General features: G+C 40.0%; 1 protein-coding gene across 4 annotated transcripts in view; it reads right to left on the bottom strand.

Moving 5' to 3' along the window:
- STAMBPL1 (STAM binding protein like 1) overlaps positions 1 to 15,108 on the bottom strand; it is a 43,670-nt gene that overhangs the window by 15,673 nt on the left and 12,889 nt on the right. For all 4 annotated transcript variants that reach the window (XM_082673698.1, XM_082673699.1, XM_082673700.1 and 1 more), the window contains 3 exons: positions 5,883 to 5,965; positions 2,861 to 3,078; positions 267 to 342 (listed from right to left, as the gene is read on the bottom strand). In XM_082673698.1, coding sequence (XP_082529824.1) covers positions 267 to 342; positions 2,861 to 3,078; positions 5,883 to 5,912 — 324 coding nt within the window. In that variant the 5' untranslated portion in view covers positions 5,913 to 5,965. The remainder of the gene's footprint in view (positions 1 to 266; positions 343 to 2,860; positions 3,079 to 5,882; positions 5,966 to 15,108) is intronic.

Here is a 15,108-nt window from a genome sequence, read left to right as displayed (position 1 = left end):
AAAATAATTCCTTCTTCACGTCTTAATATGATTAAGTACATTCTTGATCTTTTTCTTTTTTTTTTTTTTTCTCGTTTCAAGTAGACATCCCACAGTAATGATGATTAAAGGTCTAGGAAGAGATCGAAACATCATAGCTAATGGAATGAATCTTTTGTGCTTAAACTCTTGAGAGGATGAGACAGAGGAGGAGAGGAAGGGGATGAATCAATAATGGATACTTGTGGAACATTTGAACCCCCGGGGGAGAGTCTATCCCACAATACCTTCATAATATCCTGCTTTTCGGGTACTGCACATTGCTGGTAATCTCGATGGTTAGGAAGCTTTTCTACAAACAAACTGCAGAAAAAGAAAACACGTCCTTAGCATTAAATGACAGAAAAAGCTCAATGATGGCTTCTAATTTGAGAATGAGCCTCCTTTTCAAAAAGGACACGATTAATAACATTATTTAACCTATATTCTTTCCATTTGCCTTTCCATCAAAGGTTGGCCCAAGTATGATTTTGGCATTACAGGGTAGTTAACTGTAAGCACTGAGGTTAAGAGAGTTAACGTTGGGATGCTCCCTGAAGAGACCACATCACTTTGGTTTTTCTCGGGTCTTTGGCACTATATCCCACTTGAGCATCATTTTACTTATGTGTAGTGCTGGCAACACTGAGGATCACGTGAAAATGTAAGAGTTTGGAAAGATGGATGTAACCTCTTCTCACCATTGAAAGACTCAAAGGGCCACTGATGAATCAGTAGTGCCATGGTGTCTATGTTAAAAACTCTTAAATGAAAATTCATAACTCAGAGAAATGTCAGCCAGAATCCTTAATGGATTAGGAGGTGCTAATTAAGAGTTAATTATTTTTCATCACCTTTTGAGGAACAAGGGACAATAAAAATGAAGGGAAATCAGTACAGCAAACCAGATACATTGCTTCCAGGTAAAGTGAAGATACTACTTCCACGAGGGCAGGAAATTCTGTTTTTGTTTTTTCCTTATTGATGTATTCTTAGCCTGTAGAATGGTGCCCCTCTCATAATGAATGTTCAATAAATATTTGTTAAATGAATGAAAAGCTCTTAGAGCAAATACTGTTTTTGATCAACTAATATGTTATAACTACTGATGTTCTGTTGTTTACAAATCACACATACACTCATCATCTCATCTATAGAATACAGAGGAATGGTATTATAACTCTTATCTCTCAAATAAGAAAATTAAAGCCTAAAGAAATTACATAAGGTGTGTCAGTTGCCTAGGGCTTTTGTAAGTAGCATAAAGTCATAGACATTTAGAGTTGAAGAGATCTCAGAGATTTTCACCCATAAGTCTTTCATTTATGTAGATGAGGAACTGAACTCACAGAGGAAAACTGAATTACCTATGGTTATATCGTTAATGACAGGAGAGAATTCAAATATTCTGATTACTCAGTAACTCAGAGAGTGTAGTGGCCCTTTACCACACTTACGTGTGTGTGTGCAAAACCCAGAAGGTGAAAAAAATATTATCAATTAGTAACTTATAGTTCAGAAACTAAAATGGAAAATGTGTGCTATCAATGACAGTTTATAACGTCCAATTTCATGGTTATTGTTTAACTTTATAGAAACTTGATTTTTCCCAGGTAGGATGAATGTTGCCAACCATTCTCTAAATTTCCAAGAAGTTAATTAACTTGAATAAAGTGCAGAGCCCACTTTGCACACCATATTAACTGCCTTTAATTTCGCCCATGGTAGAATCATGGATGCAGTATTTAAAACAGTTGATCTTTTCAGCTTCTCGAATGTTCTCAGGTTAAGTCCCCAACTAAACTAATACAATTAATCAATGTGTGATTTCCAGTTAAAACAAAAATAAGGGGTTCAGCTCAGATGAAATAATTTTTGGTAACAGGAGATCCTCCCAATCAGTAAGCTGGCAAATTGGTATAGAAAACCCAAATCCCATTTCTTTTAGTTCAAACTAGGATATCTTACTAACAAATATCTATCTAATGTGAAGTGTGATTTTTTTTTTTTTTTTTTTTTTTTTGCGGTACGCGGGCCTCTCACTGTTGTGGCCTCTCCCGTTGTGGAGCACAGGCTCCGGACGCGCAGGCTCAGCGGCCATGGCTCACGGGCCAGCCGCTCCGCGGCATGTGGGATCTTCCCAGACCGGGGCCCGAACCCGCGTCCCCTGCATCGGCAGGCGGACTCTCAACCACTGCGCCACCAGGGAAGCCCGGTGAAGTGTGATATTTTTACATGGCTGTTTTGATGGCGCCACTTTCACTCAATATTTTGGAAGCTCTTTTATACATACAATTCTTACACAGCTAAAGAATTGCCTTAAAAAAAATACTAACTACAATGTGAAACCAACTACTACACTCTGTCCCGGAATCAGTTCCTTCCTAGGATCGTCAATTTATCCCCTAGTCGCAACCCATCAAATTAAATATTTAAAATGTTAATGACACATTCCAGGTATTGTAGATGGAGCTACAATATGATGTCTGCTTTCATAAAGCTTGCATTCCTGTGAAGGAAGAATGACACAAAACAAGAAATTTTATTTGTGAAGAGAGGGAAGGGGCATGCTAGTTACTGCGCTGGCCTGTTGAAAGGTGTCTGACATCCCTGAGCTTCGCCCCATCCCTGATCATTCATCCCTAAGCCTCAGAGATGGTGTAGGGCCGCCTTTGAGTACATTACTTGGGAACTTAAAAACCTGGACATCTCATGCTTTGGGAGATTGTAAATTCAGTCTGAATGTGAAAACATGCCGGCATCTAAGCGGTCTCACCAAAATACCATGTAAATATTTTCCCCAATTTTCACATTTTGAAGACCTCCAAAATAAAACACTTACGTTATAAATTTATTATAAAGAACAAAGGCATTTTCCAAATTTCCTTCTTCCAAATACACGGACGCCATTCTCTCCATTTCTACTCCGGATCTAAAGTAGCGGCGCGGAGTGATATCTTCATTGATGGTGATATTACAACCCAGCTTGCTTAGGGCGCGGACTCGCTCTTCCGGGCTGAGGGAAACATCCCTGTGGTCCGGCACGGCAGCTAACTTTTTCTGCAAAGTCGAATTTGAATCTCTGGTTATAAGAAGAAATGAACATGACTGAAATTATACATGTATTTTCTGTACTAAATACCTGACATCGATACCTAAGGAAAGTTTTTCATAAAAGTTAATGGTACGATAAAAATAATTCTTTTTGCTTAAACGTGTGGTCTACACACCAAAAAGATACACATCTCCAGGGTAAACATACACTCTTTTGGACTAAGACCTCTTATAGGTTTCAGCTACAATTATGTGGCAGTTTCTGGGTATGCAAATGTTTTAGGTCATTTTAGGTAAAATATCATTGACCCTTATATCCTCATGGAAGCAAACCAAGAGATGGATTCCTACCAGGGTAGGGATCATGTCATTATACTTGAAGGGCCTCCAAGAGATGGCTTGGATTCGAAGTTACTATCAGGATTCAATTCTATTCCAAAACACATCTGGTTTTAAAAGTAGCTTTCAGGGCCTCCCTGTATCTTTACCAAGTGAATAAAACCCCACCAATAACTCCAGGAAAAACCTTTTCAAGCATATGGCCATTCCCCCCACCCCTTTTTTAACATAAAGACTCTCTCAGAGCTTGACATAATAGTAACTACACCATTAATTATTCCCTGACTGAGAAAATAATAATGATTACTAAAAAAAAGTCTGTGATATTAATATATTTGTATTTTATTAATAAAAACAACATCTATACACATCTGAAAAAACATGGAACATATACATTCAGGATAATTATTCAATTCTTCAATAAAAAGTCAGTGCTTCTGAAAGGTGAAAAAGCCAAATTTTTTCTGTTAAAGGCCATATAGCAAGTTTCTTAGCCTCAGTGGGACATATAGTCTCCATGGCAGCTATTCAGCTCTCAGCTCCGCTGGTGTGAAAGCAGCCATAACCCCACGTAAACAAATAATCCTGACTGTGTTCCAAAAATATTGTTATTTGACCACAGGTAAATGTTTCAAATGTTTCAATGACATCATAAAGTTACTGGAAAAAAAAAATCTATGGAAATTAGGACATTTTCTAAAGCAGACTTCTAGCCTCCTGGGTGCACAAAAGTAACTCGTCCGTTTTTTATTACTATACAGTCTACCTTGAATTATAATTATTTGTATACAAGTTTGTTTGTTTGTTTTACGGTACGCGGGCCTCTCACTGTTGTGGCCTCTCCTGTTGTGGAGCACAGGCTCCGGACGCGCAGGCTCAGCGGCCATGGCTCACGGGCCCAGCCGCTCCGCAGCATGTGGGATCTTCCCAGACCGGGGCACGAACCCGTGTCCCCTGCATCGGCAGGCGGACTCTCAACCACTGCACCACCAGGGAAGCCCTGTATACAAGTATTTTTGACTCCTTATGAACTCCATGAGGGAAAGGAATCATTTTACACTCATCTCTGTCCTCTGGAATGTAGTATATTCCCTGCAACACAGATGATAACCAATAAATGTATCAAATAAAGGAGGAAGAGAGACAGGGAGCAACATGATTATAATTAGATTATCTTTTTATCTGAAGGAAAAAAATAAGATTTATTTTCCCTTTATGGGAATGGTGCTGCCTTTCCTAAGTTTAAAATTGATTTCAGAGATAAAATGGGAAATAGCCTAAACTCTTCATCAATCTGTAGTGTTTCATTTGCATATGAACTTCTTAGATGTAAATAACTTTTCCAGAGGAAAAAGCCTTAGTGTTCATTTTTACATTGACATGTCCACTAAAATTTTAGTTATTCCTACATAATGTTCTAGAAAAACACACAAGGCACTCCATAAGGATGACTCCTTCCTCTGCAGAGGTGGAAATGGGTCAGCCTTTATTATCGCACAGTGCCTTGACAATATGGGGTCAGAAAATGAAAAGTTCCTACAATTTTCTGCTCCTCAAACATACTCTCAAAAGCAACTGAGCATCTGTGAAGGACTTTTTCCTCAGAGAGAGAACACTAACCTATTTCAGAGCAAGAACCAGGCTCTACTTCTTTATGTTCTGGTGCTAAGCTTTGTGTGTGTAGGGTATTCCGCTGGTAGCAGTATACCGCTGCTCCCAGGGCTACAGGGGTAGTAAGTGGGTTTGGGAGGGTCATCAGGAGGAAGGGGAGGGTAATGACAGCTTTCGTTTAGCAAGTCCCAAGGACAGGCTGGCAACATCAAAACTACGGTTTCCAAAAGTTGTAAGGCACAAAGTACAAAAACAGGGCCATGGAGATTATATAACGTTCCTATATTCACATTCAGAGACTGATCTGGGACACACAATAAGCTCATGGGATCCCAAGGCCCCTGTTATTTCCTCTCCAGCACGTTATTTCTTCTAAGATGTAGCTCAGGAAGGTGTGTATTATGTTGGCTGTAAGGGGAAAAGATGAAAAGGATGAGAGTTTCAAGTATTCACACATCTACACAAAGATCCCAAAGCAGCATCTAGGTGTTAAATAGAAAGTTATTTCCTTGGTCATTACCACACAAGGTAAGCCTCTACTTTTTATCTGGGGAGAAGCTGAGGCACAAAGAAGTTGAAGTACCTGCTACAATGTCATTGGTGTTGTGCTAAAGGACTACACTCCTGGAATCGAACCAGATAAATTAACATTTCACACTTCCATGGAAAAAAAAGCATTATTTTTAATTCTAGCAAAGATGGGTTTATTAATCACTTCCTCAAAGGAGAGGACCACGCAGATGGATGAAAACGGCAAATGCTCAACTTCCTGAATTGTGAGTCATTTCACATTCAGTGTGTTTCTGTTCTTCTTTTTGGGTTTTCAGACCACATGTAAAATATTGGTTGGTGCCACCTACCAGGGAATTCACCGTTAACGGCTGATCCATGTTGTCCTGTCTACAAAATGATGGTGTTTATTGTTTCTTCTCAATCACTTCATCTGTTTCAAAGACAAAAAGCAGAGCTAAGGTTATTTCTTGAGAACTCAAGTCTCAAATCCCAAATGCCAGGCTTATTTCTGCCTCAGAAAAAATATGAACAAATTGAAATAACTTATATTATCTGAGACGACTGGAAATCTCTTCCTGAAAATACAAAACTGCAGGTGGTTATAAGGTTTCTTGAAGCAGACTTTTAAAACAGGAAGTGTGAAGAGAATTAGTTATTGCCTAGTACCCAGTATGAATCTGCTGGGTGTTATCTTACTTAGAATACTATGCAAGGTTATAAAGTGGATTTACTTGCTTCGAAAGGAGAAAGAAGGTCATTGTGATTGAGAGCATGGACTCAGACCTGGAGCCCATCTGGGCTTAAACTAAGTCTTACTGGCTGTGGTAGGTAGAATTCTAAGAGAGTGCTGTGATTCCTGCCCCTTGGGATCCACAGGTTTGTGTAATCCCCTCCCCTTGAGTGTGGCCAAGACCTATAACTGGCTTCTCATCTCAGCAGAACATAGCAAAGGTGATGGGAGATTACTCCCATGTTTATTATATTCTGTCACATGGCAAAGACGAAGAGATTCTGCAGATATATTAAGGCCCCTAATCATTTGAGGTTCAATTAATCAGAAGGGAGATTATCCTGAGTGGGAGACCTCTCTTGCTGACCTGGAAGACTCAGCCATCCTGAGTTCCACAGCAGTAGGGAGATGAATTCTGCCAAGAATAACGGCTCTTGGAAGAGGACTCCAAGCCTCAGATCAGATCCTTACCCTGGTCGACGCCTCCATTGCTGCCTTGTGAGACCCCGAGCAGCGGACCTAGTTGTGCCGTGCCTAGACTCCTGACCCACAAAACTGTGAGATAACAAATGTATGTTGTCTTAACACATGAAGCTTGGGGTGATTTGCAGTGCAGCAATAGAAAATGAATACTCTAGCTGGGTGACTGCAGGTAAATATCTAACCTTTCTGTGCACCTGAATAAAGGGGGAAAATAAGAGTACCTATGTCATGTCATTGTGGTAAGGATTAAATGACTTAGCACATAAAGTGCTTAGAACAGTTCCCAGCACATAGTCAATATCATATCAATGTCCACTATTACTAGAATCTTGATTTTGCAGTTGAGGAAACTGAGGCTCAGGGATGTTAAGTGAATGTACCCAAGTTCAAATAATCACTCGAAAAATGTTAGTCTCCTTCCTTTGTATGCTAGTTTAGGTCGAGCTCTGCATGATCACTTCCCACTTCTAAATTTATGTCGGCTTATATATTCCACTAATCACTTATGCGACTCTGAACACATATTTTCTCCTCAGTTCCTCATTCATGAAATGAGGGGGTTAAGCTACACTCTTTCAAGTTACAACATTCTGTGATTCTCAGAAACTTCAGAAGTAGATTATTCAATCCTTCCGTGCTATTTTCTGACCTGAATCCATGGCTGGACAATCCTTCCAAGGAAAGTCACTTAGTGTGTTCTGATCTTTCCCCTTCATCCTCTCCAGTGATCCCTGGAGTACACATCAAGCTGTCGGCCTGCAGGTTGCAGAAATGCCCAAGAAAGAAAGGACCTACAGAGAGCCCCAGTCACAGTGTAGTTTTAAAATCCAAATTAATCCTGGGACCACTGAATGTAGGCAATCCCTTTGGGGGAATTACCACTTCTCGGTGAGAATAAAACGGAAAAAAAAAAAGACGTTAAAAGAGTTAAGGAGACAGAACAAAGAGGCTTATGGAGAATTTGAGGCTGGGTGGGGAGAGAACAGGACAAGGAAATACTAGGTACTCATTGATTAGGGTCTCCTAAAAGCCAAAGATGAATTCTTTTAGGGGTTACTCAGATCCTTAAACAGAGCACAAATAATTTAAAAAGTTGGAAACATTAGCACAGCACTTCTAAAATCATATAACCCTGAGACTTGTTTAAAATGCAGATTCCTGGAACTCAAAAGGATTTTGGATCCCCTAGTTTTAAGCCCACCAATAGCATTGTTAGGATGTGGTGCAGGTGATTTTCATACATGAGACTGCCAAACAACGCTTTGAAAGACACTGCATCTGAGAATGTATCAAGCAGGATTCTTAGTTGCAAGCAAAGGCACTGACTCTTGAATCCACAGAATGATAATGGAAAGGTCACAAATTTCCAAGAAGGCCAGAGAAATTGGGCCTGGAGGCTACATACCCAGCAACATGACCCCAAATCACACAGCAGCACTGGTCTGCTGCCTGTCACTGATGGGCGGGGGAGCCAGTGGCTTCCATCACCGACACCAGCTGCTGTCTGGGAAACCACCTGTGGAGATGCCACGTATTTTTTCATGTCACTAGTTTCTATTTCAAAATATGAGATGGAGGTGCCTGACTGGCAGAACCTAGGTCACACGCCTGCAGCCAGGCTGCAAAGGTGGTTAAAAACGCAAAACGCAAATATCTAGCACTTCACACTTCCATAGGAGGCAAAGTGGGATGTGCCAGGTGAGGAAAGGTAGATTCAGGGCTGGGCGGCCAAAAACAACGGTAAGTGCACAGAAAAATCAAACTTTTCCGCAATTAGCTTCTAGACATATAAAATGCTTAATTCAATATATCTTGAACACCAGAATTTATTAAATTCCTATAGATGAAAACCAATAGTTAAATCTCTCTTTAACTCTATTAACTCCCACACACAAATTTATTTATAATTCAGAAACAGAAACCAACTCCCCTCAAATCTAATAAGAAAGAAGTTTATACATTGGTCAGTTAACTGCTTCTTTTTGGACCATTAACTACTCAGTGGCAGTGGTCCTGCCTTAATTCCTTTATTTTTCAATCTGCAGTCCTAGCACTTATCCCCTGCAATATAACAATTACCCATGTCAGCATAAACAGGTTATGTTCTCAAGACCAGTAGATGTCAAAGTGTGATACAGCATCCATCCCCACGGGGTCTGCAAGGTCAATATTATTTTTGTAATATTACTAAAACATTATTTGCTTTTTTTTACCATCCATCTGTATAGTGGAGAGTTCCATAGGGTACAAGTTAATGGCTATGCTCACTTGTATCTTCTTGTAAATGTCTGCTACAATTTTTAATATGATAAATATAAATAGATATAATCCACAGAAACAAAGCTTTTTAGTGCCCTTAGTAATTTTTAAGAGTGTAAAGTGGTCTCATGACCAAAAAATTTGAAAACCCGCTGCTCTAGATCAACTACGCAAACAAACAAAACAAAACCTCGCCATGCTACTTCAATCTAACCAGAAATATAGTGGGCCATGAGAATCTAAAAGATGAAAAAATAATTGTCAAGTATCACCTTCCATTTGTACTACTAAGGTCTCACTAAAATAATTAGAACACTGAGGGCACAATAAGAGATACCTTACCTCACAGAACCCAAGACCCACAAGAGCAAATGTGGCAGACTGCTATTTAATCTGCAATACCCATTCTCTTTTTCTAATATAAAAATATAAATTTTTAGTTGATACATAGCCTGGATGTCTCTATGCCTCAACTGCCCCCAAGGAAATGTGGAAGCAGCTCTATGATTCTGCCCTTTGAAACCAGCATCAAGTAATGCCAAGAACAATATCGAATCTGTTAACACAGTGTTTCTTTTGTGACCTTTTTAGCCTAAATTATTAATTCCCTTAATTTTCCTTCTCTTTCTTTTTTTTTCTTAAGTACTTTTTTTTGGGGGGGGGGCAGGGGTGCTAAGCTCAGAATCCTGACTTACTTGCATACACAGAGCCAGATTTTCCAGAATACAAAAGACTAACCAGGCAGGAAAGAGTCTCCTGAGAGACCGGGCACACAGGACAGCCAGTGAGACCATCGCCCAAACGTGTCGTTTTCTCACTGGTACTCCTTTCAGGTTGAGTGCTGTAGGGAACTGGATAAGCAGGGGCGGCAGATGAGAGAGGCCAGAACACCTCATGCCACACGCTGTAGTCTCATTTCTAATTGGCCAAAAGCAGCCTTTCTTCTCCCCACTGGGTTAGAGTTCAGGTTTTCCTGGAAGAACATGGTGCAATTTACTTAGTTGGAGATAAAGCAAATGATCATAACCTAGACTGTGGGCTGCAGTGACCTAATCTGATTTAGATAAAAGGAGGTTAAAGGGTCACTCCCACGCTTTAAATGACAGAGGCAAGGGGCTTCCCTGGTGGCACAGTGGTTGAGAGTCTGCCTGCCAATGCAGGGGACACGGGTTCGAGCCCTGGTCTGGGAAGATCCCACATGCCGCGGAGCGACTAGGCCCGTGAGCCACAACTACTGAGCCTGCGCATCTTGAGCCTGTGCTCTGCAACAAGAGAGGCCGCACACCGCAATGAAGAGTGGCCTCCGCTCGCCGCAACTACAGAAAGCCCTCACACAGAAACAAAGACCCAACACAGCCATAAATAATAAATAAATAAATAAATAAATAAATAAATAAAATTAAATGACAGAGGCAGAAAGGAGTATCTCCTGAGTCACAGGAGGCTTACAGATTGGGACCTGCTTCAGGAAAAAAAAAATGACCTAAGCCCATCCTTGCTTGTCATTTGGAAGGATTCAGATGTTAAAACCAAAGATTATTTTTTATACTCAAGAGATTATTTTTATACAATATTTGTAAATCAGAAATTATCATCTGCTGTGACCCAGATGATAACATTATTTGTACTAAAATATTGATAAATATGAAACTTGATCCGAATATTAGAAATAGCTTTTATTGTCTTTTTTATATACTTGTAAGTACTACACGTGAGTACCTGCTAGGTATCAGGCATTTGTCTCTTATTCCTAGAAGGATATCCCAAGTTAAACATACCTCAGCAGTGTGGTTAAGATTAGATCAATCAGCAAGAATGCAGTTGCTACAGGAAAGATTATTAAGTAAAACACCATGCCCAATATAGGTTTTGTATTTGTTGTTTTTTTTTTTTTGCGATACGTGGGCCTCTCACTGTTGTGGCCTCTCCCGTTGTGGAGCACAGGCTCCGGACGCGCAGGCTCAGCGGCCATGGCTCACGGGCCCAGCCACTCGGCGGCATGTGGGATCTTCCCGGACCGGGGCACGAACCCTGTCCCCTGCATCGGCAGGCGGACTCTCAACCACTGCGCCACCAGGGAAGCCCCCAATATATGTTTTAAATTACTTTTAGGTAAGTCTAGGCTACCCTGAGGGCAATCAAGTTGCTCTTTGGGCCAGAAAAGAATTATTTCTCATAGTGCAGTACAATTTTTATTCTGACACCAGAATGAGATGGTTGGGCGCCCTTAACCCAGCAGCTCAGGGTTTGGGGCTGTATATGTGTAGGAGAAACCAGCTTCTACCACTTGTGAGGTGGGAGTGCTATGGTGTCTTATTTAACCCTTTTGTGTACTTTATCTTCATCTATTAAATGGGGGGAAATAACACCCTTCCAGAAGAACTCAGTGGAAGCTTACATGAGGTTAAAAAAAAAAACACAAAAAAGAGAATTTCCTGGCGGTCCAGTGGTTAGGACTCTACGCTTCCACTGCAGGGGGCGTCCACTTCCATCCCCAGTTGGGGAACTAAGATCTCGCATGCCACGCAGCATGACCAAATTAAATAAAGATCATTAAAACACACACACACAAATTCTATTACAGTTCCTGGCATGCAGTAGAAAACTCAAAGAAAATCAGTCCCTTTTCACATCAAATGGTTAGAAAAGTAAGATGATGTACGTAGGCTTCTATTATACATAGCAGAGATGACTAATGTTTAACTACTTGCTTCATTGCAATTAGTCTTTGACAGTCGCTGTCAGTTGTCTATCCAACAGCCGCCCACTCTCCCCACCCCCGCTTCTTCCTGCCAGCAGGGCCCAGTCTCACTAGAGATATTCACGTTTCCAGACTCCCTGGCACTCAGGACTTGACTAGTTGGCAAGTGACCAAATCTTGGACAATGGGACCAGAAGGGAGAAATCTATTGGGAGGACTCGGAGATACTTTCATCTCTAACACAAAGAGATAGTCTGGAGAATATGTGCCTTTTCATCAGCTGGACATGTGTCTTCATGTAAGACTTGAAATGCAGCAGCCGTCTTGCAACCCAGACGGGTCAAGCCTAAGACCCAGCTGGATGGCAGAGGTGGAGGGTAGAGGGAGCCTGGCTCCTTGCAGACACTGTTGAGCTGCTGAGCTTACCTTGAAACCATTCTCCTCTGAACTGTTATTGTGTAAGACATAAGTACCATTGTTAAAGGCACTCTTAGGATTCTGTAATCTGCTGCCTAATTGATACAGGATTCCTCTGGCAACATAAGGAAATGTTTACCTATGTGAATCCAACGGTGAAAGTGGTAATTCTGAATACTAATACTAATACTAATATTAAGAAGAAGAAGGGGAAGAATTTGTGAGATTTAACAATTTTTGAAGGAAATATTTCTATAATATTACATTCTTCTTTGATTAAAATATAAATATTATTTAACTCTTTCTTCATGATTCACAGTTTTATTTCAATGTACCTGCCAACAGCAATGCTTCCCTCCAGTTCTAATTTGCTTTCATCTAGAAAATCACTTAAAAAACAACTTCTTTACTAAACTTCTCTGACTTCAGTCTTTCTCTCCTTTTAGTCTATCTTGATTACTGATAAAATAATTTAAATTTATTTGTAAAGTTAAAGTTTAACTGGACATGGGTCTGAAAGGATCTCCTGTGAATAAACTATATGCTGATTACAGTGACTGCTACCTGATTTCTAATTTGGCTGCTCAAAAATCATTTTTCTTACCTTTTCTTTCCTCTACTGTCTTCTACATAAGAGCAAGTTGAGTTCTGGGCAGGTGAGGTAGGACTATGTATATCACCTTTAATTCAGCAAAAGAGCTATTGTAATAATAATTATATTATTATGATAATATAATATCATATTATAGTAATGGGTTACTAATTATATACTAACTAAAAGCTTTCCTTTCCTGGTTATCTGAAGTAATGCATTGACCTCCATTCTCAGCCCCCACAACCGCCTTATCAAATAGGAAGCAGTTGAGTCTAGAGATTAGACATGCAGCCTCCAGGGTCAGACCACATGGGTTCAAAGCCTGACTCCAAGCAATAACTGCAGAATCACAACTACCCAGACTGCAAAGTGGGGTTGATAACAGTAACTAAGGAAAGACCTGTTGAGAAGGTGAAGTGAGAAAATGCTTGTGAAACCAACAGCGAGATGCTTGGTGTCAGGAAGCACTCAGCAAATGATAATGACCATAATCTCCATTTTACAGGGGAGGAAACTTGAGCCTAGACTAGACAAGCAACTTAAGTAAGTGGTGGAGCAAGGAGTCAAAATTAGGTGTGTAATATCCCAGAGTTCATACTCGTAGTCACACAGCGATACTCGCAATTAATATTTAATAGCTGATGGTGAAATCAGGGGAGGGTCAAATTCTTGGACTTTGGACAAGAGTGATAGGATTTATTGCAGAAATGAGACTTCAGTTCAGCATTACATCTGTTTCATAGTCTTCCGGCCAAAGAAATAAAAGGGCATCCATTCCCTCCACTTGCTTCTTAGTCAGAGTGACGCGATGTCTGTGGACTGACCACCTGGAATATGTAGCGAAGAAATTCAAATGCATGATTATTCGACCAAGACACAGTTTAATTCAAAATATGTGCTGGTTTTTAATGTAACTTCTAAATTGTGGTACTCAAATTACTTGGCCATAAAAAAGAATGAAATAAATGTCTCTGTAGCTACATGGATGGACCTAGAGATTATCACACTGAGTGAAGTAAGCCAAAGACAAATAACATATATCACTTATGTGGAATCTAAAACATAATACAAATGAACTTATTTATAAAACAAAAACAGGGCTTCCCTGGTGGCGCAGTGGTTGAGAGTCCGCCTGCCGATGCAGGGGACACGGGTTCGTGCCCCGGTCCGGGAAGATCCCACATGCCGCGGAGTGGTTGGGCCCGTGAGCCATGGCCGCTGAGCCTGTGCTCCGCAACGGGAGAGGCCATAGCAGTGAGAGGCCCACGTACCACACACACAAAAAAAAAACAGAAACAGACTCACAGACATAGAAAACAAAGTTATGGTTACTGAAGGGGGAACGGGGGAGAGGGATAAATTAGGAGTATGGGATTAACAGATATATGCTACTATATATAAAATAGCTAAACAACATGTATTTACTGTGTAGCACAGGGAACTATAGCCAATGTCTTGTAATAACCTATAATGGAAAAGAATTGGAAAAAATATATATATATGTATAACTGAATCAGTTTGCTGTACACCTGAAACTGACACAATATTGTAAATCAACTATACTTCAATAAAAAAATAAAATAAATTCTGGTGTTCAAAAGGCATTTCATATGCTCACATGTATACTAATTTATGATTCTGTTGTACTTTTTAAATGAGGTGATTCAATTAATATCTTCATAAAACAATTAAAAATTCATAAAACATTTGGAAAATGAATTTGAAGTGTTGGGGAGAAATTCAGTTAATTTGCCAAGATAGATTCATATGAGCTTAATTGTGTTATCTTGCTGTTGAAATACTAAAATTTCATGGAAATTATGCATTCTAAAGATGAGCCACCCATAAGCCACTAAACTCTAACATCCACTTGAACATACTTCCCTTTTTATTGCAATTTGCTTTTAAGAAAATACTATCCAAGGTAACACTCTTGCACTGTTGGTGGGAATGTAAATTGATACAGCCACTATGGAGAACAGTATGGAGGTTCCTTAAAAAACAAAACAGAACTACCATACGACCCAGCAATCCCACTACTGGGCATATACCCTGAGAAAACCATAATTCAAAAAGAGTCATGTATCACAATGTTCATTGCAGCTCTATTTACAATAGCCGGGACATGGAAGCAACACAAGGTGTCCATCAACAGATGAATAGATAAAGATGTGGTACATATATACAATGGAATATTACTCAGCCATAAAGAGAAATGAAATTGAGTTATTTGTAGTGAGGTGGATGGACCTACAGTCTGTCATACAGAGTGAAGTAAGTCAGAAAGAGAAAAACAAATACCGTATGCTAACACATATATATGGAATCAAAAAAAAAAAAAAAGGTTCTGAAGAACCTAGGGGTAGGACAGCAATAAAGATGCAGAGG

This window comes from Grampus griseus (genome assembly GCF_964374135.1).
Source record: "Grampus griseus genome assembly, chromosome: 16".
Lineage (NCBI taxonomy): Eukaryota > Metazoa > Chordata > Mammalia > Artiodactyla > Delphinidae > Grampus > Grampus griseus.
The sequence above is the reverse complement of the archived record's forward strand: the minus strand, read 5'-3'. Positions and strand labels throughout refer to the sequence as shown.